Source organism: Perognathus longimembris, chromosome 1 (genome assembly GCF_023159225.1).
Source record: "Perognathus longimembris pacificus isolate PPM17 chromosome 1, ASM2315922v1, whole genome shotgun sequence".
Classification (NCBI taxonomy): domain Eukaryota; kingdom Metazoa; phylum Chordata; class Mammalia; order Rodentia; family Heteromyidae; genus Perognathus; species Perognathus longimembris.
In genome coordinates, this window is record NC_063161.1 from 5,353,002 (window position 1) to 5,379,135 (window position 26,134).

Consider the following 26,134-nt stretch of genomic DNA (forward strand, 5'->3'; position numbering starts at 1 on the left):
GCCAACGCCATTAGCGAAAGCCCCGCCCCTCCGCCGAAACCCCGCCCCCGCCTCCCGTCAGGACGGCGCGCACATGCGCGAAAGTGCGTCTCCGCCCCCACCGCCTCTTCCGTGTGGACCCTCCCCGTCCCCTTTCTGTCACCTCACAGTAGTCGTTGCCGGTAGCCGGTGCCGGGTCGCCTGCCGCGTGGGGCGGCCGCTTCCCCGTCCCTCAGGCCGAGCCGGGCTCGGTTCCCCCCTCCCCTGCTCCCTCCTCTCCCCACCCCGTCTGGTGCTGGTTGGTCCTCGCCGCTGCCGGGTGCCCCAGGGCCTTGGTGGCCGCCGCCACGGGTCCCCATGGAGCCGCCCAACCTCTACCCGGTGAAACTCTACGTGTACGACCTGTCCAAGGGCCTGGCCCGGCGGCTCAGCCCCATCATGCTGGGTGAGGAGGCCGGGGTCGAGTGGGAAGGAGGGCGTGAGCCGGGCGGGCCCGAGGGTGCCGGAGGGCTCAGGGCTCGGGGGGGGGGGGGGGCCCAGAGGGTGGAAGGCAGGCCGGATGGAGGAGAGGGGCGCGGGGCCTGGGAGCCCCGCTTGGGTCCCGGGAGGAGGGCTCCGAGGGGTCACGCCCTCCCCCCGCGCGGCACCCCGGGGGAGGACCGGTCCTCCCGGCCCCCTTCAGCCGGGACCGGGGGTCGCGGCGGGCCTGAGGGGCCCTCCACACCCCCTTTCCAGACTCGGTGGAGGAGGCGACCCCGGGGAGGGGCTTCTCTCCCGCGCGATGCACTCGCCCCTGGCCCCCAAAGAGCCCTCGCTCCACGCGGAGGAAACTCCCTTTGTAGTCTCCAGGGTAGCTGAGGAGAAAGAGCTAGAAGCTGCCCAGAGGCCTCCCCGCCATCGCCCACCCCACCCCCCCGCACACCCCGACCCCCACCACACCCCCAGGTAGAGGGCAAGTCAGGTGAGCCCCAGCCAGAACTTCGGAATTCACCAAGTTCGGCCTGACAATGCATTCTTCTCCGCTCGACATTTCTAAATCAGAGCTGCTTTTTGCCAAGAGCTTAAGAAAGCAATTCCAGAGGACTGGATGCTGATGTGTCAGTGAAGATTAATAAGAGGTGTCTTTTCGTTGTGCCCCATTCAACTACTCTCATTGTGGGTGAGAAAAATCAGTGTAGCTCCAATCTGGTTTCCAGCTCAAGTGTCAATGTCTAGTGCCATATAGGTTTGTCATTTCAGGTAATACTAGGCAGGGAAGGGCCTAAGGAATTGAAGTTTAAAGAGCATTGGCAACATTTGAATGCCTAGTGTTTCCTGGATTCCATGGAGACTAGAGGTGATGTTTAAGTTTAGTTCATCTCTGGGAAACAAGAGGGCAGAACTCAAGGAAGCAAAGCTCCTTTTGAAGGTGTCTTTTCAGGGTCTTTGAGTTTCTAAATTGAACCCAGTTGAACTTAATTCTTCAACTCTGCACCCAGTGAGTAGTTTTGGTACTGGTGGCTCATGGCTGTAATCCTCCTGATCTGAGGATCATGGTTCGAAGCCAGCCGGGGCAGAAAAGTCCACATAAGTCCAATTATCCACTCAAACACTAGAAATGGAGCTGAGGCTCAAAGTAGTAAAATGCTAGCCTTGAGCAAAAGAGCTCAGGGACAGTGCTCAGGCCCTGAGTTCAAGCCCCACAACCAATATCTATCTGTATGTGTTTGTGTGTGTGTATGTTAAAGGAGTACTCAAACATATATGTATGTACAGACAGACAGACTTTCTTAGGTGAATAATTATCTGGAAGAATACACAAGAAATAGGCAACCCTTATTGAAAGGAGAGCTGGATGCATTGAGAACCAGACAGGAGTGAAAGGAAACTTTGCTGTGAATTTTTTTCTTACTGTTCAAATAGCGGATTATGTACACATTAGCTATTCAAAATAAGATACGTCTTAAACATATAAAGTCTAGGGACATACTTTGTAAATGCTCAATCAGAATTCTGTAAATCTGTGTTTTTAATCAGCTGCTTGATTCTTTTTTTTTTTTTTTTTTTTTTGCCTGCTGAGGCTTGGAATTAGGGCCCGAGCACTGTCCCTGGCTTCTTTTTACTCAAGGCTAGCTCTATGCCACTTGAGCCACAGCGCCACTTGTGGCTTTTTCTGTTTATGTGATGCTGAGGACTCAAACCCAGGGCTTCAGGCATGCTAGGCAAGCACTCTACCACTAACCCACATTCCCAGCCCCTTAGATCATTCTTCTGTAGCCAATCCATTACTGGAGAGGAGATTCCTATATGAGTGAGATAAGGCTAGAGATATAGTATAGCCCAGTTGTAGAGAACACTTGCTTAGCATGAACAAAACCCTCTGTCCAAATTTCCAGCACTAGGGGGGAAAAAGACACCAGTCAGACAAACTTGAAAGCAAAACTTACAAAGTCATTGTTTATAGGTAGTAATTATTAATAGATTACATCAGTCAAGTTCTAACAAAATGCCTTGGAATGGAGCCATTTGTTTAGTTTGATCGTAGTGAGATTTTACTTAGATATTTCCTAAGACCATAAATAAAAGCTTCCCCTTTACACTGGCTAATTTGTATTCTGTTACCTGGCAATGACTTTGTGGCTGAAAGAGGTCTTAGGTATAATCGTTTCATTCATTCAACAGATATTTGAGTACCTAATAGGTACTAGTGAATGAGTGAAGCTTAACTAAGGATGATAGAATGAAGAAAAATATTATTTGCCATCTTGGAGCTCTGGAGTGTGAGAGGTATTGCAAGATAAATATATATGCAAATGAAAGAATATATTGTGCAAGAAGCAAACTGGGTACTAAGAAAATAACAAGAGTGGGCTGAAGGCGTATCTCAAATGCTAGATCAAGTGGTAGAATGTTTGCCTAACAAACACAAGGCTCTGAGCTTGATCCCTAACACTAGGGAGGGAGGGAGGGAGGGAGAGAGAGAGGGAAGAGGAGGAGGAGGAGGAGTAGAAGGAAGAGGAGGGAGAGGGAAAGAGAGGGAGGAAGAGGGAAGGAGGGAGGGAGGGAGAGAGAGAGAGGGAGGGAAAGGGGGAGGGAGAGAGAGAGGGAGGGAAAGGGGGAGGGAGAGAGAGAGAGAGAGAGAGAGAGAGAGAGAGGCTTTAAATGAGACTATCTGAAGCCAGGTGCTGTTGGCTCACACCTATAATCCTAGTTACTCAAAGGGCTGAGATTGGAATATCACAGTTCAGCATGGGCAGAAAAGTCCATGACATTCCTGTCCTCAATTCACCAACATAAAGCTGTAACTGAAGGTGTGGCTCAAGTGCTAGAGCACCAGCCTTGAGCAAAAAGTCAAGTAGGACTGAGAGGTCCCTGAGTTCAAGCTCCAGTCCCAGCACATAAACATATATTAAAAAAAGTCACCTAACAGTGTCTTTTCAAGTGAAAGTTATAATGAAGAAGCAGCAGACACCAGAAGGTGATGAGGGAGTAACCATTCCAAATAGGAGACGGCTGAGCCTACTGAGGGCTTGAGACAAGAAGGATCTGGTTGCTCCTGGGACTGAAAGCAGGCCTTTGTAGAAAATAGTAGATGGAGTGGTAAAGTACCACAAATGAAAATGATGTAATACTCATGCCTCCTTAAAGATGTGAAACCCTGGCAGGCTTCAAAACAAACATGGAAATTTCACCAGTTTGGTACATTCGATTGCAGTGGTGTTTCTGAGGGACATACCTTGCCTACAAATCTCTCTTTTTCCCATGTTGCTTTTATGCTTTTAGCAGAATTAATAGCCATTACTTTCTAGAGTTGCAAGTGAACAATACCTTAGAGTTGCTGCATCCCAGTTCTATTAGTTTCTGTGTATTGACTTTGCATTCCTTGGTATATTTGAACCTTTACAGAATTAATTTGCAGGCTGGGAACGTGGCTTAGTGGTAGAGTGCTTGCCTAGCATTCATGAAGCCCTGTGTTCAATTCCTCAGTACCACATAAACAGAAAAAGCTGGAAGTGGTGCTGTCGCTCAAGTGGTAGAGTGCTAGCCTTGAGCAAAAGAAGCTCCGGGACAGTGCTCAGGCCCTGAGTTCAAGCCTCAGGACTAGCAAAAAATAAAAATAAAAATGAAAAACAAAGAATTAATTTGCGCCAGGCACTGGTGGCTCACACCTGCAGTCCTATCAGAAAGCTGAGATCTGTGGATCATGGTTCTAAGCCAGCCCTGTCAGGAAACTCCTGGAAACTCTTATCTCCACTTAAGCACCAGAAAACTGGAAGCGCAGCTGTGACTCAAAAGAGGTAGAGAACCAGCCTTGAGCAAGAGAGCTCGGGGACAGCTCCCAGACCCAGAGGTTAAGCCCTATGACCAACAAAAAAGAAAAAAAGAATCCTTGTAGAAAAAAAGAATCTTTGTAGAATGGGTTGTGTCATTACCTCCATTTTTCAGTTGAGGAACCTGAGACAAAGTTAAGATATCTGCCCAAGTCACATAGCAAGTAGTGACAGCCTGGTTATAAACAGGCAGTCTGGGGCTGGGATGTAGCTCAGTGGCACAGCGCTTGCCTAGCAAGTGCAACATCCTGGGTTAGATCCCCAGTACCAAAAAAGAAAAGGTAAACAAAACAAAACAAACAAACAAAAATAAACAGGCAGTCTGACTTCCAGAGCTTCTATTCTGTTTTTTTTTTTCTCCTGTGGATTGCTATCCCTTATGATTGATGCAAAGCAGATAAAATGTTGGTGTTTAAAAGCATTCTTACCAATGTCTCAAGTTTGAAGGGGGAAAAAAAAGCCTGGGTTTCGTATGTATATGCCATTTATCATCTAGAGTTCTGATCATCTCGTGTGTGTGTGTGTGTGCGCACGCGTGCGCGAGTGCCCACAAGCCCATCGTTGATACTAGGTAGGGCTTGTACTCAGGGCCTTGTGCTCTCTTTAGCTTTTTGCTCATGGCTGTATCACTCTACCAGTTGAGCCATGCCTCTAGTCCAGCATTCTGCTGACTAATTGGAGAGGGAGGGAGTTTTGCTTGCTTCAAATTACAGTCCTCTAGGTCTCAGCCTCCTGAACAGCTGGAATTATAGGCATGAGCCACCAGTTCCTGGCTTATCCTCCCTTTTCCCAAAGTAAATTCAGGTGACCTCAACAGCAGTATCCTGCCGCACTGTGGTGGTGTTCATTTCCTACGACAAGACCTGTTCCAATTCTAATAGAATAATCCATGGATGGACTTCAACTGTTCCCCTGAAAGCACGTAGATTATTCAGACCCTCCCCCCCCCCCATCCTGTTTTCAGTCTTTCAGAATGGCCCCTCAGGAAGGTATTTCTGTTACACAGTTCCTCATTATCCTTAGTATTAAAACTGAGCAGATGGCCTGACAGTATCTTGTCTTCCCCTATTACCACTTGGTTAATATAATTAGCTATTATAATTGACCTTCAATTTATGCTTCTAATAATTTTAGCTGTTCTTTAAAATTTTTGACCTCTTTTTGTGCCACAGTATATAGAAATAAATGCATGAGTTTGGTTTTTCTCTCTCCACCCCTCAGGTAATTTGAGGAAGGTTTCACTAGCCCAGGCTAGTCCTGAATTCTCAATTTTCTTGCTTCAGTCTCCTGAGTGCTGGAAGTGGTTTGTTTTTCAATTGTGTTAAATGGTTCTTCATAATTGTTATTGTTTGATCTGCATCACATATGTTTTTCTTTACAAGCTCATCTCAAAACTATTCTCAGAGCTGGATTGCTCCCACCTGCAATCATAGCTACTTAGGAGACTGACACCTAGAGGAGTGCGTTTTGAAACCATCCTGGGCAGAAAATCCTGCAGAGGTTCCATCTCAAATTAACCAGCATAGTGGCTGGGAATATAGCCTAGTGGTAAAGTGCTTGCCTTGTATACATGAAGCCTGGGGTTCTATTCCTCACCACCACATATATAGAAAAAGGCCAGAAGTGACACTGTGGCTCAAGTAGTAGAGTGCTAGCTTTGAGCAAAAAGAAGCCAGGGACAGTGCTCAGGCCCTGAGTTCATGCCCCAGGACTGGCAACAAAAACAAAACAAATAAACAAAATCAAATTACCCAGCATAATGCTGGACTAGGGGCGTGTCTCAAGTGGTAGAGTGACAATCATGAATGCTAGACTTAAGCATAAAAGCTCAGGGAAAGCAGGGCACTGGTGACTCTTGCCTATAATCTTAACTACTTAGGAGGCTGAGATCTGAGGATCACAGTTTGAAGCTAGCTAGCTCAAGCAGAAAATCTGTGAAACTCTTATTTCCAGTTAACCACCTCAAAACCAGAGGCAGTATGGTGTGGCTCAGTGTGGTAAAGTACTAGCCTTGAGCACAGAAGCTCAGGGACAGCACCCAAGCCCTGAGTTCAAGTCCCAGGACTGGCACTAATAAGGACAATGATGATAATAATAATACTATATGTTAACCAAGCTTTGGTGGCTCACTTACATATTTAGGAGGCTGAGATCTGAAGATAATGGTTTTAAGCCAGCCCAGGCAGACAAATACACAGTTCTATTGGTAGGTAAGGTGATGTAGTGGTGGTCTTATTATGTTGCCCAGGATGGTATCAGAGTCCTGGTTCCATGCCAGATGCCAGTGGCTCACATCTAGAATTCTAGCTTTCTAGGGAGTCTGAGATAGGAGGACCAGGTTCAAAGCCAGCCCAGACAGAAAAATCCATAGTATTCATCTCCAATTAACTACCCAAAAAAGGCCAGAAGTAGAGGCATGACTAAAGTGGTACAGCATCAGCCATGGTTGAAAATTTAAGAGAGTCCTGGCCCTAAATCCAAGCCCAGTACCAGCGCATTCTTACCAGAATGCAAGCTCGTGAATATTTGAGATTTTATTCTTCCTTCAGTTTCTTACTTAACTCTGTAGTGCATATAATAATGGAAACTCTTCTGTAGGAGTTAATTTTTCTAAAAAGAATATTATGCACATATAAAATTAGCCAACAGTATTAAAAAATACCATAAAAGTGAAATATCAGCGGTGCACTGATGGCTCATGCCTGTAATCTTAGCTTCTCAGGAGGCTGAGATCTGAGAATCACAGTTCAAAGCAGCCAGGGCAGAAAAGTCTGTGAGACTCTTAGACTTTTATCTCCAGTTAACCACCAAAAATTCAGAAGTGGAGCTGTGGCTCAAGTGATAAAGCAGTAGCCTTAAGCGAAAAAAAAGTACCCATGGGGCTGGGAATGTGGCCTAGTGGCAAGATGGCTTGACTCATAGTCATGAAGCCCTGGGTTCGATTCCCCAGCACCACATATATAGAAAATGGCCAGAAGTGGCGCTGTGGCTCAAGTGGCAGAGTGCTAGACTTGAGCAAAAAGAAGCCAGGGACAGTGCTCAGGCCCTGAGTCCATGCCCCAGGACTGGCAGCAAAAACAAAACAAATAAACAAGAAAAAGTACCCAGGTCTTGATTTCAAGTCCCAGAACCAGAAGGGGGGAAAAAAGATAGATAGATAGATAGATAGACAGACAGACAGACAGACAGATAGATAGATAGATAGATAGATAGCAGCTTTCAAACTTTTCGTCATTTCAACAAAAGCCACAAGCTCCTGGAAGCAGAGACTCTCTCATTCCTGCCTTTGTCCCCAGTGGCTTGTCGGAACAAGTGGCCAGGAAGGGGTGTGTGTGTGTGTGTGTGTTACTGGGGATGAAAGCCGGGGCCTCGCTGAATTATACCCTCAGCCCTAGTAAGTATTGATTATAGAAATGATTGTGGCTTGAATCCAAGCTTGAAGATTAAGTAGAATTTATTCAAATCTGAGGGTGGTTTTATTTTTATATTTTAATGTCATCTATTGTGCTTTGTTTTAGATTTTTCTTGTTCATTGTGTCAACAGTTTGATAGCCACTGAGTGAATGAGTTTTGGAATCCTGCAGTTTCTTTCTGGCAAAATGAAGGCATGTTAGCTTACAGGGCCCTGAGTGTTCTCATATCTGCTCCTCCTCCATGACCTCACCTGTCACCTCTTCATGCTTCGCACACTTAGCACCAACCTCTCTTTCACGGTCCCATAAAAAAAGTTCAATCCTAGAAAAAAATAGTTTGCCTGACAATTTCCTCAGTTCTCCCCATAGGTCCCTCAGAGTGAGAGGGTTAGGACTTCACTTGCAGAACCACAGCAGTGAAGGGCCCACACCTAACAGAACAGGATGCCTCCAGGCCTCTTGTCACCTTAGCTTTCCAAAGACAGTGTCCCCTGCTGGGGTTACTTTCTTTCCCCATCCCTCCACGTGCCAACTTCCATTCATCTTCACCATCTCACCTCTGACCCCCCCAGCTCCAGATCTTGCTCAGGTGCCCCTCTTACATCCCATATACCCCTTTAGCAGCATTCCTCATCCTCTTCTAGAATTGCTCATTTTCTTATCTGTGTCCCCATACCCTTCCTCTCCCTCCAGCTAGACCGGAAGCTCCTTGGGGTAAGAACGGGGTGCCTAGTGTCTGTAGCAGTTTAGCATTCAGTGATCACTAAGTAGGTGACTGGTGGGATCCTCAGGTAGTACTCCAAGGCCTGGTGGATACCAAACAGGCATAGTTAAGCTGTGACTCTCAGTACTGAGGAAAAGAACTGAAGTGTTATGTTTACTGTAGGAAAAAAATCCTGCACTGACTCCAGTGAGTTCCTGTACTAGAGTATTAAGTAAAACCTACTTCCCTTGTGGGGGGTTTTTTCTCTTATTTTTTGTTTTGAGGAGTTTTGAGTTGTTGTTGTTATTGTCAGTCGTGGGGCTTGAACTCTGGGCCTGGGTTCTGTCTCTGAGCTGATCTTCAGCTCAAGGCTAGTGCACTACCACTCTGAGCCACAGGGCCACTTCCGGTTTTCTGGTGATTAATTGGAGATAAGAGTCTCACAGACCTTCCTGCCCTGTCTGGCTTTGAACTGTTATCCTCAGATCTCAGCCTCTTAAGTAGCTAGGATTACAGGCGTGAGCTACCAGCGCCCACCTGTTATTATTTTTCTGAGCCCTCCCTGAAGATGAATGCATTGCTCCTGCCCACAAGCTTGGAGACCTGCGGCCACATGATCACCCAGTCCCCAGCTGGCTGAGGAAAGCCTAATGGGAAATAATCCGCTTCTACACTGTGCTAATGCCATTGAGCCTAACTCTGGTCCCCACATGACCTGTGCCCTACTTCTGTCTCAAAACTATTCCCCTCTTCTCACTTCCACCTTAGTCTGGTAAAATAGTAATAAGAATTAAATTAAAACTCGGTCGAGGGCTGGGGATATAGCCTAGTGGCAAGAGTGCCTGCCTCGGATACATGAGGCCCTAGGTTCGGTTCCCCAGCACCACATATACAGAAAACGGCCAGAAGCGGCGCTGTGGCTCAAGTGGCAGAGTGCTAGCCTTGAGCGGGAAGAAGCCAGGGACAGTGCTCAGGCCCTGAGTCCAAGGCCCAGGACTCAAAAAAAAAAACTCGGTCGAGTCCAGTTCCATTTTGCAATGCCCATCGTGGTGTCAAGGAGGTCATGTTCTTTTCCCACCGAGAGCAGGTTTCCCGATAGCAGGCCTGAGGGGGGGGGGGGTGTGTGCGCGCGCGCATGCGCGCGCGCTCCAGTACTGGGACTTGAACTTGGGACCTGGGTACTGTCCCTGAGCTCTTTTTTGCTCAAGGCTAGCTCTTTACCACTGAGCCACAGCACCACTTCCAACCTTTTGTGGTAAATTGGAGATGAGTCTCATAGACTTTTTCTGCCTAGGCTGGCTTCGAAGTGTAATCCTCAGATCTCAGCCACCCAGGTAGCTGAGATTACAGGTGTGAGTCACTGGTGCCCAGCTAGGCCTGATATCTCTGCCTAAGCTTCTCCAACAAGTTTATCTTCATGTACCGCTCTATCTTGTTTTTATACTTCACAATCATAAATCTTTACCTCCTTGTTAAATGATGTGAATAAGCCTTTTTCCTACCCTACCAATAAAAACATTATGAGAATGAGAATACCTGTGAAGATCTTTAGAGGAATAAATAAAAGAATGACAAAAAGAATTTTTTTTTTTTGGTCAGTCCTGGGGCTTGAACTCAGGAACTGAGCACTGTCCCTGGCTTCCTTTTGCTCAAGGCTAGCACTCTGCCACTTGAGCCACAGCACCACTTCTGGCTTTTTCTATATATGTGGTGCTGAGGAATCAAACACAGGGCTTCATGTATGGGAGGCAAGCACTCAACCACTAGGCCATATTCCCAGCCCCAAAAAGAACTTATTTTTCCTCTGTAATTTCCTATCACAATTCTATAAGTAGTGGTGGTTGGTGGTGGTTTTGAGAGTTTCATTATGTTGCCTAGGCTGGTATCAAACTCTTGGGGTCAAGCAATCCTCAGCCTCAGCTCCCTGGGTCACTGGGACTAGAGGCCATACCACCATCTCCGACTGGGTGGATGAAGTCTCAATTGCACCTTGATGTATGGAAGCATGACCTCATCTTATATACGCTAATTAGTGGTTAATGGCGAGAATATAAAGGAGACTAAAGGGCTGGGAATATGGCCTAGTGGGAAAGTCCTCACCTCGTATACATGAAGCCCTGGGTTCGATTCCCCAAGCACCACATATATAGAAAAAGCCAGAAGTGGTGCTGTGGCTCAAGAGGCAGAGTGCTAGCCTTGAGCAAAAAGGGACAGTGCTCAGGCCCTGAGTTCAAGCCCCAGGACTGGCAACAAAAAAATAAATAAAAAATAAAGGAGACTAAAGTAAGGTTGTTTCCTGTACATTTTGAGTCAATTTATAGATTTAAAGTAAATGACAGGATGATCTCTGAGGCCCCTGTACAAATTATTTTTATATATGTGTATTTGAATGGATCCATCTGTACCTGCCAGCTGACTCACTTTGTTATAGAGTGTGGGTGCACAAGAGGCAAAACCCAGGCAGATCCCCGTATGCCAGGATTGCAATCACTTGAGTAATCAGGGAAGGAAAGTGAGATTAGGAGTAAGAACTTTGACCTCAGTAGCTCTTTGTGTCAAGCAACAGGACTGACTAAACAAATAGATCTCAACAGATGTTCACACTGCATCTGACCCAGGTACTCTCATGGCTGCTGGAGTTACAGAGGTGTCTAAGAAACTGCTGTAATCCCACTATTTAGGAGGCTGAGGTCTGGAGGATCTCTATTTGAAGCCAGCCTTAGCAGAAAAGTCCTTGAGACTCCATTTCCAAAATAACTACCAATACCAGACTGGAGAGTGAATGCTACAAGTGGCTTTGTTTCAAAGAACAAGTTAGGCATGGTGGTGCACATCCGTAAAAAAAAAAAAAAAAAGCATAAGACCCTAGCTGAAAAATAACTAAAACAAAAAGCTCAGGTCATGGCTCAAGTGGTGGGGCTTTCATCTAGTGCAAGGCTCTGAGTTCTAACACACACACACACACACACACACACACACGGCCTTTATTGGGCATGTAGTAGATGCCAGGCTATATTTCTCCTGTCATTTCATATGTTTAACTATATGTTAGTAGGGGGCTCCTGTGCTGCACTTGCCCCTCTGGCGGGTCCCGAGGTTCCAGCCATTACATGGCCCGCTATTCTACATCGGGCCCACACTCCCCACCTCGCCGGCCCTCTGAGTATCCCACCAAGAATTACGTCTGACCAGAATGGAGGAGTGAGAGAGCTCCACTGGCCTCTGAGCCAGAGACACCAAGAGATGACTCTCTTAGCACCTTGCATGCTGGCTCTTAATACACTTTGGGTTTGGGTTTGCTTTTGTCTGCTCTTATGGGGAAGGATAATCTTTCTAAACCCACTTGACAATTGGACCAAGATGGTAGAGACTCCCTGCCCCACCCCACCCCAATACATTCTACTGTTGGCCTTGCTCACCTGTTTTAATGGAGCCAAATGGTGCTTTGAGTTTCTGGATCTTTCTTCACCGTGGCCATCTCCAAGCTGGAGCTAGCTGTGGGCCCAATGCAAAGGCCGCATATAGCTCTGCCTTTGCAGTCACCAGCTGGGCCCGTCCCAGCAGTTCCCGCTGCAGCTGCCACTTCTGGCTTCCCTAACCTTGTAGGGATGGCCTCACCCTTCTGATCAGGCCTCTCCTCAGGCCTGGAAGGACAGATAATAAATTACCAAAGAACTATCCACCCCTGACTCCCAAATCTGGTTAGTTACCACAACCCTTCTCTGAGTCAGGTCCCACTTGTGATATAAACTCCCCACCACCCACCTCACCTTTTAACCTTGCACAATTTTTGTCCATTCACTACCCACACAAGGTTTTACTAAATAAAGCATTTAAAATATATATGTTAGTAAACCAATATAGTTTTATGATTATTTATTAGAAATATATGTTGTACTTGTATGTGAAGATAGTTACTTAATGAGGTGTCTGAATGGCCGCCTCTCTACTCAACATTTCAGTACCCAACTTGCTAAATAGAGCTACATATGTACATGAGAAAACTTCAAACTTCTGTCATATATAATATATACATATATATCTACTTCTATATTATAGTCTACATACATGCTGAATATTTACTATAGAAATATTCCTATATTTATGTTATATTACATATTGTAATATATCTTATAGAAATATCGAGAGAAATATATAATATGTATTTTCATATGGTTCCATGTGTGCTTATAAATATTCTGTGATTATATGTGTGTATATGCATAATATTGGTCAGGCAGGGCCTGAGACTTATCTTCAAATTTGTCGTGGCCTTCAGCCCAAAGTCTTCTGGCTGTCTTGTGACCTCCAGCTTTGCCAAGTTCTTGCTTGGCCACACGTCATCTCTTTCTTTTTTTTTTTTTGGCCAGTCCTGGGCCTTGGACTCAGGGCCTGAGCACTGTCCCTGGCTTCCTTTTGCTCAAGGCTAGCACTCTGCCACTTGAGCCACAGCGCCACTTCCGGCCGTTTTCTGTATATGTGGTGCTGGGGAATCGAACCCAGGGCCTCATGTATACGAGGCAAGCACTCTTGCCACTAGGCCATATCCCCAGCCCATCTCTTTCTTTTTTTTTTCTTTTGCCAGTCCTGGGGCTTGGACTCAGGGCCTGAGCACCTTCCCTGGCTTCTTTTCTCAAGGCTAACTAACACTCTACTACTTGAGCCATAGCACCACTTCCAGCTTTTTCTGTGTATTTGGTGCTGGGGAATCGAACACAGGGCTTCATGCATGCTAGGTGAGCACTCTACCACTAAGCCATATTCCCAGCCTATGTCTCTCTTTTAACCATAGTAATATTGGAAAGCAGGCATCATTATTGTGTCTTAAAAAAAAATGGGGAAATAAGGTTTCAACAGCACTGCCCAATAGAAGTATCTACAGTAATGGAAATTGTTCTAGACTCAGTAGGCACTACCTACACAGGCCTCTGAGGAACTTGAAATGCAATTAGGCTGAATTTATTGAATTTAGTTGTGATGACTACTCTCCTAGCTAGCTCAGGCGGACTTTGGTTGTCAGCCTCCACAATGCTCTATGTGGTCTGACCATTACCTCTGCTAGTCCCCACTTTTCCTCTAGCCACTCTGGCTTCTTTCTAGTTCCTTCAATACCTCCTACAGGCTCCACCCGTCCAGGGTTCTTAACCCCTTCAAGCCTTTGCTCAATGTCACCTGTGCAAACAGGCCTGTCCATCCTGCCCCTTCCTAAACTCCCAACTTCCCTTACCTGCTCTTGTTTTTTTTCTGCCCCTTCATTGTTGTTACATGCTTTGACACTGTTACTGTTATTGTTATCAATATTATCGATGATCCCCTCCCCTCACCCTGTATCATGAAAGGAGTTTCGTCTCCTTGTTAACTGATGTATTCCTAGGGCCAAAATCAATATCTAAAATATAACAGTCACTGTCTCACTGATTAAACTAATAGAATTTATAACTGGCCAGCCTTCACCAGAACCCACATTTTTACTCATTATGCTCTTTCTCTTAGTGAGTGTAGTGTAGTGTTTTTCCAAAGTGAAAGCTTTTGTTGGTGGTGGTGGTGGTGGTCATGGGGCTTGAACTCTGGGCCTGGAAGCTCTCCCTGAGCTCTTCAATTCAAAGCTAGTGCTCTACCAGTTGAGCCACAGTGCCACTTCCTTTTTTTTTTTTTTCCCCCAACGTGAGTGAGAGAAGCTTCACTTGGAATGAACAGGCAGGAGAAAGAAAGCAAGTATTCCTCATCTGCTCACTTTCACAAATCATTTTATGTCTTTAAAGAAATAAAGCACTGCCATTTAGAGAGCATCTATTTTTATGAAAGCAGCCTGGGAGCATACACCAGCTCTATTTAAACATTGCATTAGAGCGGGGGATGTGCCTTACTGTTAAAACTAGTAGGATACTTGCTTGGCATGTGGGTTTGATCCCTAGCACCAGGAAAGATAAAACAGTGTTAGTCTTCCCTCTAAACAGGAAACTTCCTGCTGTTTCCAGAGTTAGGAAGACGGCCAACTGCAGCTCCATTGATCATAGAAACAGGTAGAGCCAGCAACTGAAGATACAAATTCTAAATGGATTACACACACACATACCAGCATTCAGTCTGGGTCTGATCATCCTCCAGATTTCAGCTCAATTTGGATAAAGGCAAAGTCAGCTGCTCCTTCCCTAGGGGCCTTCACCAGAAGCCCCCAGCCAGCGTCTCTCTTCCACCTGTGATCTTGTGGGCCAGAGCAACGTGTGTCTTAGAGAAAGGGAAGCTGGCCTTGGGAGGCAGAAGACAGCAGAAAGAACTCTGCTGCATTTCATTTTTCTCTCATTTCATTTAGTCTGATCATTTAGTCTAAGCATTTCAGAATCATTCCCTAGATTCTGAAATCTGTTCTTAGATTTAGCCACCCATTCTGAAGTAAAATTTATTTTATTTGCCACTTTTTACCTTTTAAATACAGAGCATTCGGGGGGCTGGGGATATGGCATAGTGGCAAGAGTGCTTGCCTCATATACACAAAGCCATGGGTTCAATTCCCCAGCACCACCTATACAGAAAATGGCCAGAAGGGGTGCTGTGGCTCAAGTAACAGAGTGCTAGCCTTGAGCAAAAGAAGCCAGGGATATAGTGCTCAGGCCCTGAGTACAAGCCCCAGGACTGGCAAAAAACCCCACAACCCCACAAACAGAGCATTAGGCCTGATAATACCCTCTGTTTCTCAAACCTTTATGCATTCCATACTGTGGTGTTTTATAAACATGATTATTGGCCATAAATCCATATTAGAGAAACCGAGGCTTTAGAGAGGTAAACTCACCCAAGATCTCCTCGAGCAAGTGAAAAAACTACTATCTGGCCACACGTTAACACCTGTAATCCCAGCACTTCAAAGGAAGAAGCAGAAGGCTTTCCAGTGTGAAGCCACCCCAGGCTGCATAGAGAAACCCTGACTCAAAAAAACAAAACTGCGGGCTGGGGATATGGCCTAGTGGCAAGAGTGCCTGCCTCGGATACATGAGGCCCTAGGTTCGATTCCCCAGCACCACATATACAGAAAACGGCCAGAAGCGGTGCTGTGGCTCAAGCTGCAGAGTGCTAGCCTTGAGCGGGAAGAAGCCAGGGACAGTGCTCAGGCCCTGAGTCCAAGGCCCAGGACTGGCAAAAAAAAAAAAAAAAGAAAAAGAAAAAAACAAAACTGCCAGGCACCGGTGGCTCACACTTGTAATCCTACTTACTCAGGAAACTGAGGTCTTAGGATCACTGTTCAAAGCCAGCCCAGGCAGGAAAGCCCATGAGACTCTTAGGTCCAACTAACCACCAGAAAACCTGAAGTGGAGCTGCGGCTCAGTGTTAGAGCACTAGCCTTAAGCAAAAAAAGCTCAAGGACAGCACCCAGGCCCTGAGGTCGAGCCCTAGTACCACCAGTAACACACACACACACACACACACACACACACGCACTTTATAGCATTCGCAGATCTCTATTGTTTTTGAGGGATTTCACCTCAATGAAGAAATGAGTAACAGCTTTCACCATTTAGCTCTAGTCTTCTATACAGAAACTTTTAAAGGCAGAGTTAATTAGACACCAAAGGGAAATGAAGCAGGCATATACCCACAGTGTATTTGCGCCAGTGTTTTTATCCTGCCTCCTGATTACTTTTCAACTTCACATAATGCCCCCTTATTACCTGCGTGAGGAGAGCTGCATCTCTGGAGTACAGTTCTCCAAGAGGTTTGAGTGATGTTCTAAATCTACTCAGGATGAGGGCCACTTAGTCTCATCCCCAGTAGCTAAATCTCTTCTTCTCTCCACAGGGAAACAACTGGAAGGCATCTGGTAAGTGGGGCTGGGACTCTTCATTCACTGCTTTATGAAATAAGGCAACACCACACAATTCCGCTGCAGTCTGTGTATCTGAGCTCAGAGCCTCATTGTTACTGATCTCTAAGTACTAAAGCAGCCCTCACCACTCTCCTTTTGTCCCTCCACCCCATCTTGGGATTGGCCGGCCCACAGACATGTCTTACCACCAGTGGGAGGATGCTACTGGCAGCTAGGGATGCTGCTCAACATCCCATAATGCACAGGATAGCCTCCCACACAAATGACTATCTACAAAGAACATCACTAGTGTCTGGAAATGTAGCTTAGTGGTAGAGCGCTTGCCTAGCATGCATGAAGCCCTGGGTTCAATTCCTCAGCACCACATAAACCGGAGACTGGTAGTGGCGCTATGGCTCAAGTGTAGTAGAGTGCTAGCCTTGAGCACAGTGAGGCTCAGGGACAGAGCCCAGGTCCTGAGTTCAAGCCCCAGGACCAGAGGGAAAAAAAGAACATCACTAGTGCCACATCCATGAGTACAATCATGCAAGGTGATGAAAATATTCAGAAGCCAGGCTCAGTGGCTCACTCCTATAATCCTAGCTACTTTTGGGAGGCTGAGATCTGAGGATCATGGTTGGAAACCAGCCCAAGCAGAAAAGTCCATGGGACTAATCTCCAATAAACCACTGAAAAGCTGAAAGTGAAGCTGTGGCTCAGGTAGTAGAGTAAAAGAGCTAAGGGACAGCTCCCAAGCCATGAGTTCAAGCCCTAGGACTAGCACACACAAAAAAATTTGGAAAAACATTAGTTGTATTGAACATGAACAAACAGACTCAACCATTGTTTGCTTAACAATAGAGTGTAACAATCATTTATACAGCATTTAGGTCATTTTGGGTATTGAAGTGACTTAAAATGTACGTGGAGATTGCATAGATTCTATGCAAATACTATACTTTTTTTCTGGATTCCTGGGGCTTGGACTCAGGGCCTGAGCACTGTCCCTGGCTTCTTTTTGCTCAAGGCTAGCACTCTGCCACTTGAGCCACAGCACCATTTCTGGCCTTTATATGTAGTGCTGAGGAATCAAACCCAGGGCTTCATGTACACGAGGTGAGCACTCTTGCCACTAGGCCATATTCCCAGCCCCAATACTATATACCATTTCATAACAGACTTGGTCATCTGCAGATTTGAATATCTCTTGGGTTATCTAGAAGCACTCCATTCCCCCCACCCCACCCCATTTGAGGAATGGCTACATGGCCTTATTTGGTTATTCCAAGACTGGGCGCCATGGTTCCATATTTGCGTTGTGATGTTTGGTTTTCATGGAACGGTGTTAATCTCTGGCTCACTGTGTCTCTCTGTGTGGCAGGCACACCTCCATAGTTGTGCACAAGGATGAGTTCTTCTTTGGCAGTGGTGGCATCTCCAGCTGTCCCCCGGTAAGTGTCTCCCCTACACCCAACCTCAGCTTCCTGGGCCTCTCTAGACCAATATCTTTGCTTCTGTGTGTGCCTCTGGCTTCTGGCCCGGTATATAGAGGCCTATAACATAGTTCCTCATAAATACTTTTAAGATTTATTAAAAAAAAAAAAAAAAAAAACAGCCCTGGGGTTAGAGTATGGCTTAATTGGTAGAACACCAATGCGCCAAAGTGTCAAGGACAGAGTTTGAGTCCCAGTCTTGGACCAAAAAAAAACCCACAAAAACTGATTCATTTAAGAGAGCTACAGGTGTGATAGAGTGCTGGCATGTTTAATTTCCTGGGTTCTATTCTCCACATCCTCTCACCTTCAATAAAAAAAGAAAAATCGTTCAAGAACACCTCGCTAGCTAGACATCAGTGACGAAGACCTATAATCATACCTACTCAGGAGGCTGAGATCTGGGTCACAGATCAAGGCCAGCCTAGGTCGATGGCCTCCATCTCCAAAACAACTGGCTAAAAGTTGGGCTGGAGGTGTGTCACAAGAGCATCAGTGCAGCAGATGCAATACCCTGAGTTCAAACTGCAGTACCACCAAAAAAAAAAGTACACCTTTCCCAGACACCCAGCCAGTGTCTCTGGCTCCCGTGCACCTGCGGGTCCCTCTGTGTCAACACTAAGCAGGGCATGGTGGCGTAAATCCACAGTGAGTGGAGCCTAAGCTTCTTGCAAGCTACGACTGAGTTGCTCAAAATTACATCATCCGAGACTGGATTAGTCCTAAGACTCCGGTCTCTGCGACTCTAAAGCCATGTCCTCTTCCAGAACATTTTTTTTTTCTTTTGGTCAGTTGTGGGGCTTGAACTCTGGACTTAGCTCTTTAGTTCAAGGCTAGCACTCTAACACTTGAGCCACAGTGCCACTTCTGGTTTTCTGGTGGTTAATTGGAGATACGAGTCTCATGGACTTTCCTGCCCAGGCTAGCTTCAAACCTTGATCCTCAGATCTCAGCCTCCTGAGTAGCTGGGATTACAGGCATGAGCCACCAATACCCAGCTCCCAGAACATTACTGTCAGAGCTACCTAAAGGTTGTAATGGGAGGTGCACAAAGACCAAGCAACCATTTTCAGAGCCATATGTGGGAAAGAATTTTTTTTATTTCTTCCTCGCCCATTGGGAGACAAATCCTTCACATTAAGCCTCGTTAGTTCTACCTGTAAATGTGTCATTGGTCTCCCTCCCTCATCTCTTCCTACTCCTCCAGACCTCTCACCTTGGTCCACACCACCTCATGTCTAACCTGCACCTGGGACAGTGGCCGCCTGGTCTTTCTCCTCTGTCCTTCACACAGCAGGCAAAGTGATCTTTTGAAAAGATTTCCCCACTGTTTTTGGAATAAAACCCAGAAGGCAGCCAAGTATTGATGGCGCACCCCTGTAATCCTAGCTACTCAGGAGGTTGAAATCTAAAGACTGCAGTTGAAGCCAGCCTGGGTAGACAAATCCAAGAAACTCGTTCCCAGGTAACTCGTAGAAAGCTAAAAGTGGAGCTGTGGCTCACGTGGTAAAGCACCAGCCTTGAGTGGAAAACGCTAAAGGAGAGAGCAAGGCCGGAAGTTCAAGCTCCAATACCACAACAAAGATGGATAGATGGATGGATGGGTGGATGGATGGATGGATAGATGGATGGGTGGGTGGGTGGATGGATGGATGAATGGATGGGTGGATGGATGGATGGGTGGATGGGTGGATGGATGGATGGATGGATGGATAGATGGGTGGGTGGATGGATGGATGGATGGGTGGATGGATGGATGGATGGATGGATGGATGGATGGATGGGTGGGTGGGTGGGTGGGTGGGTGGATGGATGGATGGGTGGATGGGTGGATGGATGGATGGATGGATGGATGGATGGATGGATGGATGGATGGATGGATGGATGGATGGATGGGTGGGTGGGTGGATGGATGGATGGATGGATGGATGGATGGATGGATGGGTGGGCGGAACAAACCTAGAATTCTTAGCATGACTTCTAATGTCCCCTCTGATCTGGCCTCTGTCTCCCTCTCAAGCTGACCTCTTTTCAGGCTGTACCTACCCCTACCTCATTCCTCTCCTCATTCCTTGAGCACACCTCAGTTAACCCTGAACTCTGACCTCAATATACCTCCTTTATCCTTCACTAATGGCTTTTTTTTTTTTTTTTACTTTTCCAGCATGATCTTTCTTTTCCATATACTTGGTTGGTTTTGTTCCAGTTCTGACACTTGAACTCAGGAACCTGGGCACTGTCCCTTAGCTTTTTCTACTCAAGGCTAGTGCTCTACCACTTGAGCTACAGCTCCATTTCTGGCTTTTTGGTAATTAATTGATGCTGCGTCTCAAGGACTTTCCCGCCAGGCTAACTTCCGTGCCTCCCTGGACTTCCTGAGATTGCAGGCATGAGCCCCTAGCACCCGGCAGCAGCACAACTTTGATTGCAGCTTGTGATTACACTTTGGTTGATGAGATTTTTTTTTTTTTGTCTGCCTTCCCTGCCAGACTTTAAGTTCCATGAGGGCAAGAATCTCATCTGTTTTGTGCACACCGTACCCCCAGTGCCTACCATACGGCACGGCACATAGTAAGTTCTCAATAAATACCTGTCATATGAGTGAATAGTGAGGCTCCAACGGTGATCTTTGTCTCCTGTGTGTTATACTAACCTGTCTTGCTCACCATGCTGTCCCCAATGCCTCCAACAGTGTCCGCCACCTAGGTACTCTGTGGCCGGCTCTGCTCTTGAGTTCACATCTTGAGTTCCCACATCTGCCATGCTCCGCATTCCTGCTGCTGCTCCTTTAGGGGTGTCCACACTGGGTCTCTCCTTTAGTTTCCTCTGGTATCTATCAGCCTATGGCCCTGGGTTTACTGAAGTAGGCATCTCAGGCCAACAGCTCCTCTGCCCTATCACCTTCAGTAGATTAGCCTCCCTGATCAAAAATGCACTGAATTAAGCCAGTGGCTCACACCTTTAATCCTAGCTACTCAGGAGGCTGACATCTGAGGATCATGGTTCAAAGCCAGCCCAGGCAGGAAAGTCTACGAGACCTTTATCTCCAATTAACTACCAAAAAAATCAGAAGTAGGGCTGTGGTTCATGTGGTGAAGTGCTAGCCTTTAGCTCAGAAGCTCAGGGACAGCAATCAGGCCCTGAGTTCAAGCCCCAGGACTGGCACAAAAAGGAAAAATAAACGCCCTGAGTTCTAGAAATAATTTGCTAAGTCTGCCAGATGTCTCCTGGTCCTTCACACTTTTCTGTTACCAATGATACCGAGAGTATCACAATCAAAACTGGCGGCATGCCTCCTGAACACAGGTTATTTCTGCTCTGGACCAAAGGGGATACCAGGATCTGGGTTTCTACCTTTTCCTCAGCTGAAGGGGAGTAGGCAGCATGAGGAGTTGGACCTGCAAGAGAATCCGCTTTCTGAACCTGCCAGCAGCAACTTCTTAGATATGCTGCTGACTTGTGGCAGTGGAAGGTCCCCCTGGAAGTTATAAACCTTATAAACAGGAATCTCCTCAGGGTGCTCTGAAGGTTAAAAATGAAGTTCAGAGCATTTTTGGCCTTGTGTGGAGTGACACATTAAAAAATTAATGAGGGGAGGGGCTGAGAATGTGGCTTAGTGGTAGAGCCCTTGCCTAATATGCGTGAAGCCCTCCCTGGTTTGGATTCCTCAGTACCGCTTAAACAGAAAAAGCCAGAAGTAGCGCTGTGGCTCAAGAGGTAGAGTGCTATCCTTGAGCAAAAGGAAGCCAGGGACAGTGCTCAGGCCCTGACTTCAAGTCTCAGGACTGGCAAAAAAAAAAAATTAATGAGGGGCTGGAGGTATAGTTCATTAGTGAGGCCCTGAGTTTGATCCCCAGCACAAGAACAACAACAACAACAACAAAGGGTTCGGTGGAGACAGTGACTCAGTGACTTCCTTGGATTGTCTTTTTTTTAGGGAGGAACACTGCTTGGACCCCCAGACTCTGTGGTTGATGTGGGGAGCACAGAAGTCACAGAAGAAATCTTTCTGGAGTACCTCTCCTCCCTGGGGGAGTCTCTGTTCCGGTGAGTGGGGACAGAGCTGTTGGCTGGTTGTGTCTGTCTCCCTGGCTAGCTGCTCACCCTTGGAGGGCGGCACAGGTTCCGTCCCTGGAGCACTCAGCTGGCCTAGCCTTTGCTGAATGGACACAAAGAGAAGGCACCACGCTACAGAGAGCCCAGAGTTGTCCCAGCAGACAGTCCATCCCAGCATGCTTTCTGCTGACAATTTGAGAGCAGGGAAGAGCTATTCATTCCCTCCGATTAAAATCAGCAAAGGCAGCCTCTACTGGCCCAGTGCTTTCTCATGATCATCAAAGGCAGGTTTGGATAAAATGCAAACTTGGGCAGATTTCTCTTAAGGAGCTTACATCAGCCAGACACTTGGTGGCTCATGCCAGTAATCCTACCGAATCAGGAGGCTGAGATCTGAGGATCACAGTGATCCTCAGATCTCAGCTGGAAGCCAGCCTGGGCAGAAAAGTTCATAAAACTCTTTTTACAATTAAAAAAAATCAAAAAATCAACTTTTGGGGCTGGGATTATCACCTAGTGGTAAAGTGCTTGCCTTGTATACATGAAGTCCTAGGTTCGATTCCTCAGCACCACATATATAGAAAAAACCAGAAGGGGCGCTGTGGCTCAAGTGGCAGAGTGCTAGCCTTGAGCAAAAAGAAGCCAGGAACAGTGCCCAGGCCCTGAGTCCAAGCCCCAGGACTGGCAAAATAAAACAAAAAAATCAACTTTTAATATTTAATATCAACTATTCTTTTTTCTTTTCTTTCTTTCTTTTTTTTTTTTTTTTTTTTTTTTTTTTGCCAGTCCTAGGGCTTGAACTCAGGGCCTGAACACTGTCCCTGGCTTCTTTTTGCTCAAGGCTAGCACTCATCACTTGAGCCACAGCGCCACTTCTGGCCTTTTCTGTGTATGTGGTACTGAGGAATCAAACCCAGGGCTTCATGTGTGCTAGGCAAGCACTCTACCGCTAGGCCACATTCCCAGCCCCCAACTATTCTATTTTTATAGATGACACAATATTTAAAGGTATTACTGTAACTTAGTCATGAAATATTTATTTCCAGTTGACTACCCAAAAAAGCCAGACATAGAGTACTTGCCTAGCACACATGAAGCCTTGGGTTCCATTCCTCAGTACCACATAAACAGAAAAAGCTGGCAGTAGCACTGTGGCTCAAAGTGGTAGAGTGCTAGCCTTGTGTGAAAAGGCCCAGGCCCTAAGTCCAAGTTGCCCCAGGACTGGCACAAAGGACACTTCAGTGGATTTCACTCTAACCCTATAGCTCTGCTTTAGGAATTTCTAGATCCATCTATTGTCATTCCAGTCCACCTTTTGTGAAGCACGGCATACCCAGCACTCCGGTGTGTCTAAGGCTGGGTGGCAGTCTCCCATCCTGCCATGCTCACCCTCCCACTCCTGCCTGGTGAGAGTCTTACCACGTAGGATCTAGTTTCTAAACCTTTTGTTGCATGTACAGAGGTGAAGCCTACAACCTATTTGAACACAACTGTAACACCTTCAGCAATGAAGTGGCTCAGTTCCTGACTGGGCGGAAGATCCCGTCTTACATCACCGACCTGCCCTCCGAAGTTCTCTCCACGTAAGTTCCCCCTCTCCGCCCCAGCCTTGGTCAGCCTTGAAAATTCCCATTCATCCTCTGTGTCTCCCCCATGGCCAACATCTTCCTGCCCTGATGGCAGCAGGACACTTCTGACCAGGAGGACCCGTCCTGGTGGCGGGTCCCCACCCACTGGTGTGTACCCAGGTGACCACCGCCTGTCTCGGAGCTGGACCAACTTTACCCTGGCCTGAGTACCACTGTAGAACTTTCTAGAAACCCACTCGACACTTTTCCACTGGCTTCAGTGTTTGCATAGCATCCTGGCGCCTGGTGCATGAAGCACATCATTTCCAGAAGTGCTCTTATCTCCAATTAACCGGCAAAAAGCCAAAAGTAGAGCTGTGGGTGAGGTGGCAGAATACTAGCTTGAGTGAAAAAGCTCAAGTACAGTGCCCAAGCCCTTGAGTTCAAGCCCCAGGATCAACACACACACACATGAGCGCGTGCACATGCACGCACACTTAGGAATAGCACCCAGGACCTGAGTTAAAGCACAAGCATGAGCACCAAAAAAAGAAAAAGGTCAGAGTCCTACCAAAGGCGTCTGTGTGAGGAAACAGTGAGCAAACTCAACCTGTTTTATAGGTGAGTTCCTAGACGTGTCTGAATTGGAGTCTAGGTTTCATCTGTTTTCATTTTGGAGTCCTTCATCCCTTAAGTGAGGAATCATTTTCAAAGCTGCCAGTATGCACCAAAGAAGGTCGCACCTGACAAGTGTTGCTGACACTTTCTTTTTTTTTTTTTTTTTTTTTTTTTTTTTTTTTTTGGCCAGTAGTGGGCCTTGGACTCAGGGCCTGAGCACTGTCCCTGGCTTCTTCCCGCTCAAGGCTAGCACTCTGCCACTTGAGCCACAGCGCCGCTTCTGGCCGTTTTCTGTATATGTGGTGCTGGGGAATCGAACCTAGGGCCTCGTGTATCCGAGGCAGGCACTCTTGCCACTAGGCTATATCCCCAGCCCCTGCTGACACTTTCTTAAAGGGGGCTTTAATCTTGCAAAGTCTCAAGACTTCAGTATTTGTAGTTATTTTCCCAGCTAAGTTACATAGTGGCATTAACACCTTCTAACAAACCTGGCATGGACTATTTTTGCTGAATATTCTCTATACTGCCTGAAAGACTTCGGTTTCTTATGTGAATCTAGCTGTGCACAACCTCCTGACGTGATAATACTCTTTTCCTTTTGCCTCAGCTTCCTCACTGTAACCTTAAAGAACAAAAGAAGCACACTGCATACAGAAAGCTCATGTCCCTGCAGGTAGCTAGCGTGTCCAAGCCACAGCAAATGGGGCCTCAGAGTTGTCAGCCACAAGAAAGTTGCATCCACAGCGGGTGGACCCTGAGAGTGAAGACAGAACAGGCTAGTTGGGGTGCTCTGTAGCTGTACCAAACACCTAGGAATATCAGTGTCTAAAGAGGAAGAGTTGATTGTGGCTCATGGTGACTAAGAAGCTTTGGTCCGTGGTCACATGGCCCTGTCACCTTTGGTTGGGCCTGTGGCCGGGAGCGCACAGTGAAGCGGGACTGCTTAGGACAGGGTGGCCAGGAAGCAGAGGCAGAAGAGGTGCCGGGGTCCTATGATCCCCCAGTAACCAAATGACTCCCACAAGCCCCACCCCCTTAGTGGTTCTACCACCTCCCTAATGTTCACGGCCTGGGGATCGAGTCTGTAACACACAGGGCTTTAGAGAACACTTAAGCCATCCATAGCCCCCCTAAAAATACCGATGTGTGAGGCTATAAGAAAAGGAAGGTACGGGGATCTTCCTTCCCGGTAGAGCACTGCCATGGGCAGGTCTGTGTCCGCTGGCCATCTGTGGGCAGGCCAGACGCACGAGCTCTCCTCGCTCACGTGTGTTTCCCCACAGGCCCTTCGGACAGGCCCTTCGGCCCCTCCTGGACTCCATCCAGATCCAGCCTCCTGGAGGGAGCACCGTGGGCAGACCCAATGGCCAGAGCTAACAGGACGGCACCAACCCACCTGCCTCTCCATCAGGGCTTTTCCTTTTTAAACAAAACAAACCCTACCAGATTTCTATTTTATAATTTTACATCAGAGCTAACAACCAGGGACGGCTTTTTAAATTTCCCAGGGAAGGAGCTCGTCAGGCTGCATGTAGGACAATGCTGCTAAGAAACGAAACAAAATGCCATCCCTTCTAATAGTATTATACTAATTTATTAAGGCTGTCTTGTCTGTGAGTTCACTTTTGACGCTGTTTCCTAAGCGTCCTCCATTGGAGAAAGGGAGGGGGGTTTGTTTAAGCAGAAAGCAAGAGGCACCATTTGGAGAAGCCCCAACCTAGAAGCTCTTCGCAGGGAACACCCACGCTCTGCCCGTTTTACCCCACCTGTGGGACCCAGGTGAGCCGTACAGCACCCAGGACCTGGAAGCCGTTACTTTCTAGTATTCACTGAACCAAAGGATTTGGTGCACGCGGGACCAGTTATAGGCTGACTAACCCCAACCTAAGTGAACTCCTTAGCCACACCTATCTCATCTTCCCCCCAATTTCACAAGCGAGACCCTGGGGCCAGGGCTGGAGCAGCTGAGCCTCAGGACCCACAGAGAGGGATGCCAAGGATCGGGCCAGAGAAACCAGGATAAAGCCATCCATCCCTCTTTCTACTGAGACTGATTGCCAATCCTTCACCATTATGTTGGGAAAACCCACCTTGCTTCGTGCCCATGAGGCTGCTCTTCCTCCGTGCGGCTGGCCTGTCACAGGCGGTGAAGGTCCCGGCTGGAGTGGCGCAGACCAGGCCTCCTGTCCACAA

General features: G+C 47.0%; 1 protein-coding gene across 1 annotated transcript; it reads left to right on the top strand.

Annotated features, from left to right (window-relative positions):
* The first annotated feature begins 92 nt into the window (after positions 1–92).
* Positions 93–26,134, top strand: Desi1 (desumoylating isopeptidase 1). The gene is made up of 6 exons (XM_048354719.1): positions 93–424; positions 16,200–16,221; positions 17,588–17,657; positions 21,637–21,746; positions 23,216–23,338; positions 25,225–26,134. Exons 1-6 carry the CDS (start codon positions 337–339, stop codon positions 25,316–25,318), a joined length of 507 nt encoding a protein of 168 aa, XP_048210676.1. The 5' UTR covers positions 93–336; the 3' UTR covers positions 25,319–26,134.

Excerpts from the sequence above, each read along its gene's own strand:
- Desi1 (XM_048354719.1), top strand. The coding sequence starts at position 337 with ATGGAGCCGCCCAACCTCTACCCGGTGAAACTCTACGTGTACGACCTG. Across the intron at positions 16,222-17,587 it reads AAACAACTGGAAGGCATCTG|GCACACCTCCATAGTTGTGC; the intron begins GTAAGTGGGGCT and ends TCTGTGTGGCAG. Across the intron at positions 21,747-23,215 it reads CTGGGGGAGTCTCTGTTCCG|AGGTGAAGCCTACAACCTAT; the intron begins GTGAGTGGGGAC and ends TTGCATGTACAG.